General features: G+C 44.0%; 1 protein-coding gene across 8 annotated transcripts in view; it reads left to right on the top strand.

Annotated features, from left to right (window-relative positions):
• LOC147032470 (uncharacterized) overlaps positions 1 to 16145 on the top strand; it is a 116967-nt gene that overhangs the window by 28004 nt on the left and 72818 nt on the right. For all 8 annotated transcript variants that reach the window (XM_085870120.1, XM_085870118.1, XM_085870112.1 and 5 more), the window contains exon 4: positions 183 to 327. In XM_085870120.1, the coding sequence (XP_085726246.1) occupies positions 183 to 327 (145 nt within the window). The remainder of the gene's footprint in view (positions 1 to 182; positions 328 to 16145) is intronic.

Here is a 16145-nt window from a genome sequence, read left to right as displayed (position 1 = left end):
ATTGTTCACTGGTGGATCATAATTTTGGTGCATCTATTGAGAACGTATGCAAATTTGATGGGAATGTTGATAATCTCCCCAACTCCCCGTATCCTCCATACGTGCCTTTTCCTTGGAAATGTTGGTTCTATGGAATGCATGTTTTCTCATTACGAAAACCTTTTTACAAATCTCTGTTCTAGGCTGGCGACCCCTCCATTATCTGAGATTCCATCTTCACATGATGCATTGCAACACCGGGTGACACCACCCATTCTAAGCACTCCAACCTCTTCCGTGTCCTCAGGAACCGGGCTGGAGAAGCAGGACCAGCCACTGTCCCCTGCGGTATTTTGTATTTACTTTCTCGCCCTATAATACACTTGTTATCTCTAATCTGTCACCATTGGTCATTGCATGTACATCACCCACACAACATCATGTTACATGCCAACATACATTAATGATTTCTGGTTTTTGTGCTTGTACTTCGCCCATTAAGCTATTTTGTTATTCTGGTTCAAATGGATCTCCAGGGCTCAAAATACCCTCCCCTTTTATTTATTTTTCTCATCTACCTGCACTGGTGTGGACAACTCAGAAACTATTCTGTGCTAAAAGTTTTGTCATTATTCCCCCCCAAAAAAATTTGATGCCATCTTCAGTTGCAAATTGCTTTGACAGCCATGAGATAATCAATTAATTCTTCATCTTATTTGGACTGTCAGACTACCATGTCCCATTGACGTAGAGGGGAACAGGAATTGATTTCAAATATTAGGTGAAAATGCAGAAGGCATGAGACTGAGATACCTTAAGAATGAGTGGTGGTGGCAGGAAGTGGGTGGAGGGGGGAGGGGTGGGGGTGTTGGAATTGCATGGCAAGTGTACAGAACTCTGGGAGAAGCTATGACAATGGTTCCATACAGTCTAACAGGAAGGAGAGAGCTGCCATATATAATGTAAAGCATGTCCATATTTAAAGCACTAGTGGTTAGTAGTATAATAAAGTTCACAATTCAGGAATATATTGCTTTTTGTACTAGTTCTAGAAGAGCTTACGAAATAGGTGAAGGAAGATCTCCAATGGAAAATGAGAACGGCACTCAGTAGAGCGCATACCTCCGTCAGGTTGAGCAGTTGACGTTTTGTATCTCACTGATAGGCCGGATCTGCATCCAGACCATTCATCCTTCTCACACACCAAAATCTAATAAGCTTGTTCTTGTCACATACCGAACTCGTCCACCAAGTTTTCTCATCCATCCACAACTGTTTGAAATATCATACGACATCTCATTTTTGGCCCCATCTCTCAATGGCAAAAAGTCGCTTAAAAAATTTAAAAATTCTCAGATTCGGATCTTCACCAAAACTGAATGTATTCATCCTGGTCACACACCCAACCTGTCTATGAAGTTTTGTCTGAATGCGTTCTTTTTTTATTTTTTGAATACAATGTCGAGGTTTGTATGAGAGCAAATACACAGAACATAAAATAAAGGGAGCAGGAGATAAGAGGGACAGGAGAGGGAACGGAGACATTAGGATATCTGTGGAAGGGAGAGGGATGGGGCGGGGAACACGGAGTATACAAGACGGACATTACAGAGACTTTGGGGAAGGAAAATGGGGAATTTGAAGGAGGTGGGTTTGGGGGGGATTAACAGGGGTAGAAAAGATCAACGTTTTGGATGGGGGCAGGTATACCTCCCGCCATGGTGGTGAACTGCTGTTTTGAAGATCTGGAGAGAGGTGTCGGATTGAAGAGAGTGTGAGTTTGTTCCAGAGGTGGGAAAAAGAGGAATGAAAGAGTGAAGGTGAGCAGTGATTCTTGATTTTGGTAGTTTCACCAGAAGGGGGTTGCTGGCGGACCTTTATCGCCCTACGGAAATGTCTGGGAACAGAGCATAAGCAAAGCAAATGGGGGGGGGGGGGGAGGAGACGGTAGAAGACAGGCCAAAGAGGAGACGGTAGAAGACAGAAAGACCACTGACCTGTCTGTGGTGAGAGAGTGAAAGACCCAAAGACAGCTTCATCGCGGGAGATATTAATTATCCTAAAAGTCTTGGTTTTCCACAGCATGAAGCCGAGATAGGTGTGAGGCAGGATCACCACCACAGAGGGGAGAGCACAATTCCATCAGGCTGCAGACGAAAGCTTTGTAAGTGATCAGAAGCTCAGGTGTGCCGTGTGCCAAGGAAAGACTGCACGACGTAGGATGCCAAGTCGGCAACTTGGAAATGCGGCTTTCCCCAGAAAGATCAGGCAGATAGTGAGGCCCAAAAGCTTGAATGAAGGGATGTGTGAGATTTGTCAGGACTGAAAGACATGTTCCAAGTGTTTGACCAACTTGTGATTTTATCCAAGTCTGCAGAGCACGAAGAGGCTGCTGCCTGCCGATCAGAGGGATGTGAGATGGTGCCACAGAGGTTGGAATCATCAGCAAAGAGATAAATAGGATTTTCCAGAGTCAGAGAGATCATTGATGAAAAGCAGAAAAAGCACAGGGCCCAGAACACTACCTTGAGGAACTACAGCCTGGATAGGAAGAGGAGATGAGAGACAGACAGACATTAAGAGCCACGTGTTCGCTGCGACAAGAGAGTAAGTGGAAATTTCCACTTTCCACTTACTTTCCACTCAATTTCCATGAGTGGAAATTGCTTTGGGTACCATAAGAAGAGAGTTTGGTGAGCAGTGTGGGATGCCAGACTATATCAAAAGCTCGCGATATGTCTTGGGAGATGCTTCTGATCTCATGTCTGGCATTTAGGACCTCTATCCATTGTTGGGAAAAGCGAGAGCAGCATGTCCAGGGTAGAGTGACCTGGTGTAAATCCATATTAATGATCGGAAATCAAGCTATTCTAGAAGAGGAAGCATTTGATGTTGGAAGCAATGATCGATTCCATGACCTTGCTGATTGGGAACAGGCTGATTGGTCTGTAGTTTTAGGGATCTGTTTTTGCACCTTTTTCATGCAGAGTGGTAATGTTTGCTGATTTCCAAGCAGATGGCAGATGACCTTGAGCAAATGAAAGGGTGAGCAAGAGCAGCAGAGTGGGTTTTTAGGACATGTGGGCTGATGCCGTCTGGAGTTGCAGAATCAGAGTTGAAGTTTGACAGCAAGTTCTCCACCTTGTCAGGAGAAAAGGACACAGAGTCCAGGAACAGCTGGGTGTGGCTGGTTAAGGTGGGTACAGAAAGCGATGGGTTTGGGACAGAAGATTTAGAAGGAAACACAGAGTTTAGGCATTGAGCCTTTTCATGTGCAGTGTTGGCTGTGCAGACATTTGAGGTAAGGGAAGGGATGGAGGGGGAACATACACCAGAAACAGACTGAACCAGACATCACCAGAATTTGGAGGAGGGAGACATGTTTGAGAATTCAGACTTGAGATTAGAAAGATGTTTCTTTCCTGGCTCTCCTGAGGGTAGACACACTCGTTCTAAGCTTTGTGGAAGGAACTGAGATTGCCTTCAGTTCAATTTGCCTTCCCTGAGGTGAAGGCAAGTTGTTTCAGGGCGACAACCTCACCACAAGCTTCAGTGTACCATGAGCAGGAGGAAGGGGAGGACGACTGAAGACGAGAGGGGATAAATCTGTGCATGAGGGAGAGCAAATTTCTTTGAAAAAATTCCCAGGATGAGTTGATGTTGGAGAGGGTAGAGATGGGAGTCCAATCTATAATTTCGATGGCTGCTTGGAGACCCTGCCAGTCGGCTTGAGTGAAATGCCAGACTCGACGGCGCTGAGGTGGTTCTCCAATAACAGTCGGAGAAATGACCACTCCAAAAATCATACGGTCAGATGAATCGATTGGAGCAGAAGAGGAACAGCAGACATTTTCTGGGAAATTGGGCAAAATCAAATCCAGAAGAGATGGAGTTCCATTGACTGAGATCTGGGTCGGGAAGTTCACTGATAGAGTCAGTCCCAATGAGTCACAGAAATCTTTTGCTGAAGTGCCATGGCAGGTGAGGGAGGAACCCACACCCAACCAAATGGAATGATGGCAATTTACGTCACCACATATGAGGAAGAGAGAGTTTGGATGAGAGGATAGAACTTGGTCATTGTTTTCGGTGAACGAGATATAAATGGTGTTATCACTGTTTGGTTGACGGTACAACACACATACTGTATATGCAAGAGGTGGGAGTGAAAGGGAAGCCATAGCTGGAGGTATTCCTGGGGGTGTGGAGGAGTGATGGTAGTGTATGAAGGAGGAAAGTTTCTGTTGAGCATGTTGTCGGGTTTGTCAGGTGCAACCTGTGTGGAGAGAGCAGTCAGGTTTGAGCGAAGGCCCCAGATGTTTGAGGTCCACACTGTTAAGGAAGAGGGAGGGGAGGGGAGGTATGGAGAGTTGTTGACAATGTGTCAGAGATTGCAGAAGAACTAGGGGAGAGGGTCGGATGGGGAGGAGGACAAAGGGCTCAGTGGTGAAGGGATGAGAAACAGTGGGGTAATATTACCGAGTAATAAGAGAGGGGGCAAAGGGAAGTAGGAGATTTGAGGAGTTAGAGCAATGAGTTGGAAGAGAGAGTGGGAGGTGGAAGGAGGAAACTTTGTGGATGTGAGGGGGACTTTTAGAAGAGGCAGTGAGGGGGGAGATTTGAGGGAGAAGGGTGAGAGGGGAGAATTGAGTGAAAAAGGTGTGGGAGGAGCTTTTGAGAAAGGTGAGGGGGAAGCTTGGAGGGGGAAGAGAGAGAAGTTTGTTTTGAAGAGGGAGGAGGTGGCTGATTTGGGAGGGAGGGGTGAGAGGGAAGCTTTGAGGGGGAGGAAAAACAATGAGAGCAGGCACAGCCATGGGGCAGGAGGGAGAAGGGAGGGGTGAAGAGAGGGGAAGGATGCGACTGGTTCGTGGTATTGTGAGGGTGGGAGCGGGCAGTTGGAGGACCAAAAATTGAGGTAGGGGAAAGAGGGGGAGGTGTGATGAGATTTGAGTGGGTGGGAAGTGGGGAAGGAAACTTTGAGGAGGGAGAATTGAAGGGGAAGGGTGATAGGGGAGAATTGAGGCAGAATGGTGAGGTGGGATAATTGAGGGAGAAAGGTGTGGGGGGGGCTTGTGGGAAAGGTGAGGGGGAAGGTTGGGGGTGGGGGGAGAGAGTGGAGTTTTCTTTGAAAAGGGAGTGGGCGGGTGATTTTAGCGAGAGGGGAGATGGTGAGAGCAGGCATGGCCTTTGGGGAGGAAGGAAAAGGGAGGGGTGGGGAGAGGGGAAGGATGAGTTGTGGTATGGTCGAGGTGGGAGTGGGCGGGGGGAGGAACAAGATTTGAGGTGGTGGGAAGAGGGGGAGGTGTGATGAGAAGAAAGAGCATGTTTGGGATGTTGAGTGTACTGAATGAGAGCGTGAGATATTTGTTCGGTTGGAACGGAGCCCACAAATGCTTGAAAACAATACAGTTTGGGATACCAGAGGAGGAGCTGTTAGTAAAGCATAGGGCATTGAAGAGGGGCTAAGGGAGGAGTAAGGAGGTAGATTTAAGGAGGTGCTGTGAATTTGCACTTAATTTGGAAAAAAATAATTATTGGAGGACGAACATGCACTGCAAAATGGGATTTTTAATATTTGTAGGTCAGAGATGCGTTTAAATACATTGGAGGAGGGGTGGAGTACAGAATAATTGAGGAAGAAGGAAGGAAGTGTTATTACAGATTGAATTTTTTGACACGGGATTAAAAAGGTCGACTTGAACTCAGGTTTTTTTTTTTTTTGGTTTTGCTTGCTTGATTTTGAAAATTAGGGCAGAGGGGGTAGAGTAAAAGAAGAGTTTGAAGAAAAAGTAATGAAAGTGTGTGTTGAAATACCTTCACGATCAAGGTGCGATCGGAAAGGTGGAATAGCAAGGAGGAAAAGCAAAGAAGAAAAGGAAGAGGAAGAGTCAGTAAAGGAAGTCACGTGGTTATGGGAGGGAAAGGTGAGAAGGAAAAAGTTTTTTAATTTGATTTTATTTTTAAAAAAATTAACATTTTAAGACATGAAACAGAGGGTACAGTTGGGAGGAATTGCAGGAGTGGTGGAGGTATAGTGGAGAAAATAAAAACTGAAAATTATGAGAAAATACAACAAACCAGTTTGTGCACACATCCGGGAAGAAGGGGAGTTCAATATGAAAAGACCGACGAATATTCACCAATTAGCACAAGTTTAAAAACAAAACCGAACGAAAAAAGAGCAATCGGAGATTGCAGACCTTCGCCAGGACTTGTTTTGTGTGGTGTTTGCGCGGTTATGTGTGGTGTGTTTGTGTACAGGTGTTACATATTTAATAAGAGACAGAACTCAAAAACTGGCACTTTATTACTGCTGGCAATGATGACCGGGTACCAAGATGTCCCGCTTTGATCAGACACCTGACCCTGACCCATGACATTTATTATTATTAAATTTAACTCAGAATGGGATTAAAATAAATTCAATTTAAATCAAATGGAAGACCAAATAAGTACAGTCCTGCATTGGAGTCATCAGAAGGAACCCGAACAAGCAAAAAGCAAAGATGAAGTCATCAGAAGGGACCTGGATAGGATTCACATTTCAGCTGCTACTCCTCTACCCTCAAACCCATCCAAGCAGAGCCAAGTGAGCCTTATTTAAAAAAACAAACAAACAAAAAAATCAAGATGAACCCAGATTCAAAAAATTAAATAATTCTGACCGCGATCAGGTTGAAACTTTCAACATAAATTTCCCATCACTACTAGATCATAATTGTGAAGTTACATATCGATTGATGAAGCGGTTCAAGAGAATAAAAAAAAGAAAGATTTTCACTCAATCCAATATGGCTGCCAGACCATGTGACATCAGTTATTCTTGAATACTCAGGTATCCCCAAGGCTTGGGGAGCATTTTTGTGAAGTTTCCCCTCTCTTTCCAGCCGTTCTGGAGAAGATTTTTATTGGTTAAATTTTAGGGTAAATCAAATATGGCTGCCAAACCATGTGACCTATGACATTATGTGTGAACCTTTTTTTGCTCAGGGATAGGCAGTCATACCTGTAAAGTTTCACCTCGATCTGTTCAGCCATTTCAGTGAAGATGTTTGAAGGTTTAAAAAAAAAAAAAACATTATGGCTGCCAAGTCACGTGACTGATGACGTCATCAGTGCTTGTGTTTTTTTTTTCTGTGGACCAACTTATTTTCTGTGGAGATGACCCTCAAAAATGTTCATACTGATCGGATGTAGCATTCTACATATGCAATTATGATGTCATAAAAAAATCACTTTTCCCCATGAGAAGTACTTGCCGCATGCCAAGTTTAAATTTTTGCCTTGGTGCTGTTTCAGAGATAGAGGTCCAAAGTGTTTCCGTTTTTCCAACTCCACTCAGTCCGTTGATAACCTTTTTGAGATATCCTGCTCACAGATAAACAGATATGGGTGAAAACATAACCTCCATCGACCTTAGGTGGCAGACTTAATTATTGTATGCAAATTACTTGGTGTTGACAACAGAATTAGAATTCAAGGAAATGTTTCATATTTGGAAGGTAAGCAATGGCATGTAAGGGATCGAGGGTGAATGTAGATGAGACAAAACTGATGGTTAGTGGTGAGGAAGGAGACTGGGAAATGGTCATGTGTGACTTGTGGTGAGGGAGTAGGGTCAAATTGTATTCATTGTATGCTTTGCAAAAGGTGGTGTCATCAGAAATGCAGTGGAGTAAAGAGAAGTTTGGGGATAGTGGCTTGCAGGTTCAGATGTAAAAATGCAAGGGTGGAGATGGAAATCAAGATGCAGAGAACATGGGGGTAGTAGATATGGGATTTGAAGTGAAGCTGGAAAAGGTTAAAAGTTTTGTTACTTGGGAGATATGTTGTATGCAGGTGGTGGTGCATAGCAAGCTTTGAGGATTATGAAAGGGTAGCATGGAACAAGTGGGGGGGGGGGGGGAGTTAAGAGGCATTTTAACAAACAAAAATATCCCAAGTGATATGAAAAGCAAGATCTGGGTGTTCAGACGCACATTAATAAATCGTCAAATGACTAATTGTCAAATCGCGATGATGACTCAATGGGTCTTTCCGACCCTGAAGCCGGAAACAAGACTTCTCAAAACATTAGATCCCCTTTTGGTAATCAAGAATAACAAAATCAGGACCCCACCCCACCCCCCCCCCTTCACCTCTGCACTCTGTATGACAAAAAACTGTCTATCGTGACTGCCTTGAATAAATGATGACTTTTAGTGGCAGACTTCCCACCCTGTCGAGTAGAAAAAACAATTTTGATGTCCGGAGACATGGGGATTGAGGGTGGACGTGAGAAGAATAGAGGACAGAGTTGAAGCTAATTAGACGGATGTGTGGGGTAACATGAAGGGATAAGCAGAGTAGCATGGACAAACAGAGGCTCGTAGCTAGTGGTACTGAGGAAGAATTGAGAAAGAGAAGACGAAGGTGGTTTGGGCATATGGTTTGGAAAGAAAAAGAAAAGATGATTCTGTCAAGAAAGTCACTAGTTTAGTATTAGAGGGGAAAAGACCAAGAGGTAGACCGAAAAAAAATAAAAAATAAAAAAACCTGGGTGTAAGCGATCAGTAGAGATGTGCAGTTGTTGGGGTTTAATGGATTAAGATGCTTTGGACAGGATAAAGTGGAGAGGGACCATCAGCCGACAGACCCTATAATGTGGGAAAATGGTCATTAAAGAAGTAGTAGTCGTAGTCCTGTACAAGATACACATCCTGAAAATTCTTGGAATATTGAAGGTTTAAATGAGATCGCTTTCTGGGGCAAGAGATGAGAACATTACCATCAACTTGTCATTACAGCAATGAAATAACATTGATGGAAAAAATCTTTGAAAATCTATCAGGAAATAAATATATATACAGTGGGGAGAACAAGTTTTCCCACTTACAAAGCACGTAGAGGTCTGTAATTTTTATCATAGGTACACTTCAACTGTGAAAGACGGAATCTAAAACAAAAATCCTGAAAATCACATTGTATGATTTTTAAATAATTAATTTGCATTTTATTGCATGAAATAAGTATTTGATCACCTACCAACCAGTAAGAATTCCAGCTCTCACAGACCTGTTAGTTTTGTCTTTAAGAAGCCCTCCCATTCTCCACTCATTACTTGTATTAACTGCACCTGGTTGAACTCGTTATCTGCATAAAAGACAGCTGTCCACACTCAATCAATCAGACTCCAACCTCTCCACAATAGGCAAGACCAGAGAGCTGTCTAAGGACATCAGGGACAAAATTGTAGACTTGCACAAGGCTGGGATGGGCTACAGGACAATAGGCAAGTAGCTTGGTGAGAAGGCAACAACTGTTGGCACAATTATTAGAAAATGGAAGAAGTTCAAGATAACAGTCAATCTCCCTCGGTCTGAGGCTCCATGCAAGATCTCACCTCGTGGAGCCTCAATGATCATGAGAAAGGTGAGGGATCAGCCCAGAACTACACGGCAGGACCTGGTCAGTGACCTGAAGAGAGCTGGGACCACAGTATCAAAGAAAACCATAAGTAACACACTACGCCGTCATGGATTAAAATCCTGCAGCGCACGCAAGGTCCCTCTGCTCAAGCCGGCGCATGTCCAGGCCCGTCTGAAGTTTGCCAATGACCATCTGGATGATCCAGAGGAGGAATGGGAGAAGGTCATGTGGTCTGATGAGACCAAAATAGAAACTTTTTGGTTTAAACTCCACTCGCCGTGTTTGGAGGAAGAAGAAGGATGAGTACAACCCCAAGAACACCATCCCAACCATGAAGCATGGAGGTGGAAACATCATTCTTTGGGGATGCTTTTCTGCAAAGGGGACAGGACGACTGCACCGTATTGAGGGGAGGATGGATGGGGCCATGTATCGTGAGATCTTGGCCAACAACCTCCTTCCCTCAACAAGAGCATTGAAGATGGGGCGTGGCTGGGTCTTCCAGCATGACAACGACCCGAAACACACAGCCAGGGCAACTAAGGAGTGGCTCCGTAAGAAGCATCTCAAGGTCCTGGAGTGGCCTCGCCAGGCTCCAGACCTGAACCCAATAGAAAATCTTTGGAGGGAGCTGAAAGTCTGTGTTGCTCAGCGACAGCCCCGAAACCTGAAGGATCTGGAGAAGATCTGTATGGAGGAGTGGGCCAAAATCCCTGCAGCAGTCTGTGCAAACCTGGTTAAGAACTATAGGAAACGTCTGATCTCTGTAATTGCAAACAAAGGTTTCTGTACCAAATATTAAGTTCTGTTTTTCTGATGTATCAAATACTTATTTCATGCAATAAAATGCAAATTAATTATTTAAAAATCATACAATGTGATTTTCAGGATTTTTGTTTCAGATTCCGTCTTTCACAGTTGAAATGTACCTATGATAAAAATTACAGACCTCTACGTGCTTTGTAAGTGGGAAAACCTGCAAAATCGGCAGTGTATCAAATACTTGTTCTCCCCACTGTATATATATATATATATATATATATATATATATATATATATATATATATATATATATATATATATATATATATATATATATATATATATATATATATATATATATATACACACATGCATACATACAGTGCCGATAGAAAGTGTACAGCCCCTTTCAAATGTTTCACCTTTTGTTGCCTTGTAATCTGGAATTAAATTACATTAAATCAGGGTCTTAATGAGGGGTCCATGCAGGTGGGTGAGAGATGCAGGTGGCAGGTGTGCTGCCATGCATTATCGTGTGGTACTTTGCTCTGAAAAGAACTGTTGGGGGTCTTGTGTCATTTGTTGATGCTCCACAACACGTGACCCTTGAGGTGTATGCGCTGAAAGATGCAAGGTTATAAGGTGTTTGTGAAAGATGTGAAAGAAATCGTTTCTACCGGGATTTGTCCAGCACCTGTTTTGTTAGCAGTTTGGGGAGCACTATGTGTTGTGCCCTCACATCCCGCTCGGCGCCCTCGTGTTCTGCTCGATAGCGCCGTACTCTCCGCTTGGAACTTTCTTGTTCCACTTGGTGCTCCGGAAGCTTGGTTAACTGGAGCGATTGATCAGGGCACCATTGCAGCATTCAAAGCTTACAACCTGCGACACACCTTTTCTCAGCTATTCCGTGACACCGATGGCAAAGAAAGCCAATCAATTTGAGGCCTCTGGCAGTCTTTTGACATCATGAAAGCCAATATAAATATCGCTGAGGCCTGGAGAGAAGTCAAAGACCACTGCATGAATGGTGTTTGGAGGAAGGTTTGCCCGGAGTGCATCAAGGACTTCATGGGATTCGAACCCGAGCTACCCACACTGCACAATGAAATTGCCAAGATGGCCAATGAAGTGAGATTCCATGAAGTCACCGCAGGACATGTTGAGGAGTTGCTGAACTCTCGTGAGGAGAGCTTGACCAATGAGGACCTGATAGAGCTCGACCAACAACGGGCTGAAGAAGCAACAGAAGAGGACCAATCAGAGAGGGTTTTAACGTGTAAAATTCTTTCAAACATCCTGAATAAAGCCAATGAGGCTCCAGATCTTGCAGATAAAAATGATCCTGCCTTAGAGCGCAGCACTGCAGTGAAAGGAATGGCATTGAATGCTTTTTCATGCGAAAATGAGCTCCACAAGGAGAAGAAGAAGAAGATGATCAGACAACTTTCTCTCGACTCATTTGTCAAGAGAAAACAGCCTGGAGTGTTTGCGATTCATATCGTGGTGTGTTTGCTTGCTTGCTTGCTTGCTTGATTTGTACCATGGCTAAAGGGAAAGAGTTGGAATAGAAATCAGAATGGAAGATAGAGATATGGTTAATAGACTGAGCTATTAGACCCACACAACGCACTTCATCCCTTTAATTACAAGACATGAGGAGAAGGTCTGACTGCACGAAGACGAACAAAATAACTGCCTGAGGATCACTGTATGTTGGGTGCCATTGCTTTAGAGGCATGCGGTTTTGCAGAACTGCAACTATATTTACATAAATATATATATATATATATATATATATATATATATATATATGTATATATACATATATATGTATATATGTACAATATATATGTATATGTTTATACATGTATATATGTATATGTTTATATATGTATATATATTGTTGTGGATTCTCACCCACCGGCGTGCGAACGACCGCGTTTAGCCAATGGCTGCAGTCTCGCCCACCGAACGGACAATCCAGTCGCGGCTTTCCGGATCAATGCCGGAAACCAGCCACGGGTATGTTTTTAAGCACACCACAGCCTAGTCAATATTCCACCCGCGCGCGACAGGGTCAATCACCGAATTGTCGATATACCTAATTATTCGCGCGGGCGGACTACCGAGAGACTGTACCTCAACGGGCCGCTGGGACATGAGCCGCTTAATGCAGCTCGCTCCGTTTGGGATAACCGAGCGGGGTGTTATCGCGAGCCCCGTTGGACCCGATCGCTTTACCGGCTATTTAAAAACCAACTATATTCTGAGGGCAATATGGCAGTTCAATTAGGGAAAGAGGACGCAACGAACGGGTTACATTTAAACAGGCACATTTATTCCACACACCACATATTATGCAGTCATGTATCAATCAATGCAAAATACACATGCAGTTATTTAAAGCAAACGCGGGTAAGGGACAAAACACGAGCAAGACAAAGAGCTACGACCGTCTATTTATTATGTACACACTTAACAATTCTACTTACGGACATGGCGACACAACGTTCATTCAAAAGCAAAGAAAACCCCAGGACAGATGAGGGGTAGACTGGACCCCTTGGGGTCTTTATTGACACGGAGCCGTGTAGACCGGGCTGGCTATCTTCACCTCGCTGGGGCGACCTGCGACGTCCCGTCTCCACGAACCACGGTAAGGTACAGCTCGGCAGGCCACGCGCCTCGGCTCTACGCTCTCTCCTCCTTTCCACACACCTCCACAACCTCCAGCTGCCGACGACTCTCTCTCCTTGCAGAGCTAACTCGACAACCCAGAGGCGACTGCCACCTTCTCTTCAGCGCGCCCTTTTTTATCCCCACGGCGCTTCGCCCCTCCATTCGCGGCACGCGGGGGAAGAATTCTAGAAGTTTTGTTGCTGTTGCCCCCAAGGGAAGGTGTCGCCGGGGGCATTGCCCGCCCAAAATGAGGCCCCTACTTTACATCACCTTTGAACCCTGGCTCGATCCGCCCCTCTCCCTCCCGGCGCGTGGGAAAGCAGGGAAAGGGGGAGGGGAAATCCCAGGCGTTATCGGAACTTCTCTCTTCGGAGCTGTGGTTCTGCCCGCATCTGCTGGGGCAACGGGTTTTCCTCCCTTTGCCTTTGTTTCCTTTCTTGATGAGTATCCATGGCAGAGACGTTATTCGATGTGGAGAGGTTGATGGTGTGGTAGTGGTGTGGTCGTTGAAATGTGGTTGTGGAGAAGGTGATTGTGGTTGTTGTTGTGGAGATGGTTGATGCTGGCGTTTGCGGTGGTCGTGAGGGTGGTATGGTTGGGCGGTAGTGGTTAAGGTGGTTGCTGTGAAGGTGGCTGTTCGTTGTCTGTGGGGATGTTGGCAGTTGACGAGAAGGTGGTGGTGGTGATCGTGGTTGTTGTGGTTGGTGGTGCTTTGTGGTGGTAGTAATGGCGGTTGGTCCAAAATAAAGATAGTAAAAGAAAAACGGCTAACTCAAAGATCACAGCCCTGTCGCACGAATAATTTCCATAGACAACAGTGGGGAAATCTATCTAAACACAGACTTACCGGAATAACTGAACTAAGGACCTATATGGTGCTCTGCGAATTTCCACAGCCGTAACTATATGTGTACGTATATGTATATAAATAGATATATGAATGTATATACAGCTCTGGAAAAAATTAAGAGACCACTGCAAAATTATCAGTTTTTCTGGTTTTACTATTTATAGGGATGTGTTTGAGTAAAATGAACATTTTTGTTTTATTGGGTAGTCGATGTTGTCGAAAAAAAAAATAAAAAATAAATAAAAAAAACTTTGAAATTTGTTCTACCCTTATTATCACTTTTTCCGTCGATATGTTTTTTCTCACTGTTCGGTCCAGTGCTCCGTGAATACAATGGCGATTTTGATGAAACTTGGTTGGTAGGTTCATACCATGACCTAGTTGTGTGCAAATGAAAACCATTGCTATGGACCCATCCATTGCCTAGCAACGGGACTTTGAAATTTTTTGAAATTTTTCGATTTCGATGAAACTTGGTTGGTAGGTTCATACCATGACCTAGTTGTGTGCAAATGAGAACCGTTGCTATGGACCCATCCGTTGCCTTGCAATGGGACTTTGAAATTTTTGAAAAATCATAAAAAATTCATTTTTTCAAAAATCGGGCCACGAGCGACTGTGGGCAGTACATTCAGCCATATTGTCAAAATTTTCCAGCCGGATCCTATGAAAACTGTCGGAGAAAATAGACTTTGAATGAACCCTGGTCGAAAACAATAAAAAAACGAAGTTCGTTATACCTCAGAGACTATGAGACAGATATACATGAAACTGGTACGGTAGGTTCATGGTATGTCCTAGTTATGTGTGAGAAAGAACCGTTGCTATGGACACCTCCGTTGCCTAGCAACGGCCGAAAAACCTCTAAATGTTGGGGTATTTTAACGAAAAAACAATCTGCACCATTAACCCTTGAAGCTAGAATCATGAATTTTCTTGTGCTTAATCCTCAGGTCATTCCCCATCTAAGGGGCCCATCGCGACTACCCATGTCCACCTACCGGCTTGTTCTATAAACTACTGACAACATTTCTCCCAAATTCCGAATAAAAATATTGTCATTTAGAGCCTTTATTTGCAGAAAATGACAACTGGTCAAAATAACAACAAAGATTCAGTGTTTTCAGACCTCAAATAATTCAAACAAAACAAGTTCATATTCATTTTTAAACAACACAATACTAATGTTTTAACTTAGGAAGAGTTCAGAAATCATTATTTTGTGGAATAACCCTGATTTTCAATCACAGCTTTCATGCGTCTTGGCATGCTCTCCACCAGTCTTTCACATTGCTGTTGGGTGAATTTATGCCACTCCTGGTGCAAAAATTCAAGCAGCTCGGCTTTGTTTGATGGCTTGTGACCATCCATCTTCCTCTTGATCACATTCCAGAGGTTTTCAATGGGGTTCAGGTCTGGAGATTGGGCTGGCCATGACAGGGTCTTGATCTGATGGTCCTCCATCCACACCTTGATTGACCTGGCTGTGTGGCATGGAGCATTGTCCTGCTGTTAAAACCAATCTTCAGAGTTGGGGAACATTGTCAGAGCAGAAGGAAGCAAGTGTACTTCCAGGACAGCCTTGTACGTGGCTTGATTCACGAGTCCTTCATAAAGACAAATCTGCCCGATTCCAGCCTTGCTGAAGCACCCCTAGATCATCACCGATCCTCCACCAAATTTCACAGTGGGTGCAAGACACTGTGGCTTGCAGGCCTCTCCAGGTCTCCGTCTAACCATGAGACGACCAGGTGTTGGGAAAAGCTGAAAATTGAACTCATCAGAGAAGATGACCTTACTCCAGTCCTCTACGGTCCAATCCTTATGGTTTTTTGCAAACCTCAGCCTGGCTCTTCTTTGCTTCTCATTGATGAAGGGCTTTTTTCTAGCTTTGCACGACTTCAGCCCTGCTTCCAGGAGACTGTTTCGAACCGTCCTCGCCGTGCACTTCACCCCAGCTGCCATTTGCCATTCTTTTTGTAGGTCACTTGATGTCATCCTACGGTTGTTGAGTGACATTCGAATGAGTTGGAGGTCATCCCGGTCAGTGGAAAGTCGTTTTCGCCCTCTGTCAGTCTGTAGCTTTGTTGTCCCCAATGTCTGCTGATTGACCTTGTTCTTATGAACCGCCGTCTTTGAAATTTTAAGTATGGAAGTCCCAAAAAAATCTACTCGCTCTTTTAATGATAATAAATGCGTTGTTTATTGACTTGGAAACAAGATTAATGGTTAAATGTATAAATGGATAAATGCATGTTTACAAATGTTCAAACTGAGGACCATCACGTTCCAAACACAGCTGATAACGTGGACCAATGGATTCAACAGCGTTACGAATCATTTCATTTGGAACTGCAAAACATTGTCTTTCAATTTCCTCTTTCAGCTCATCGACTGTTGCTGGTTTTGAGCCGTAAACCTTATCTTTAAGATATCCCCATAAAAAGAAGTCCATTGGAGTGAGGTC

This window comes from Eptatretus burgeri, chromosome 2, assembly GCF_056783735.1.
Source record: "Eptatretus burgeri isolate ZD-2024b chromosome 2, Ebu_testis_v1, whole genome shotgun sequence".
Lineage (NCBI taxonomy): Eukaryota > Metazoa > Chordata > Myxini > Myxiniformes > Myxinidae > Eptatretus > Eptatretus burgeri.
This window is presented reverse-complemented; position numbering and strand designations above follow the sequence as displayed.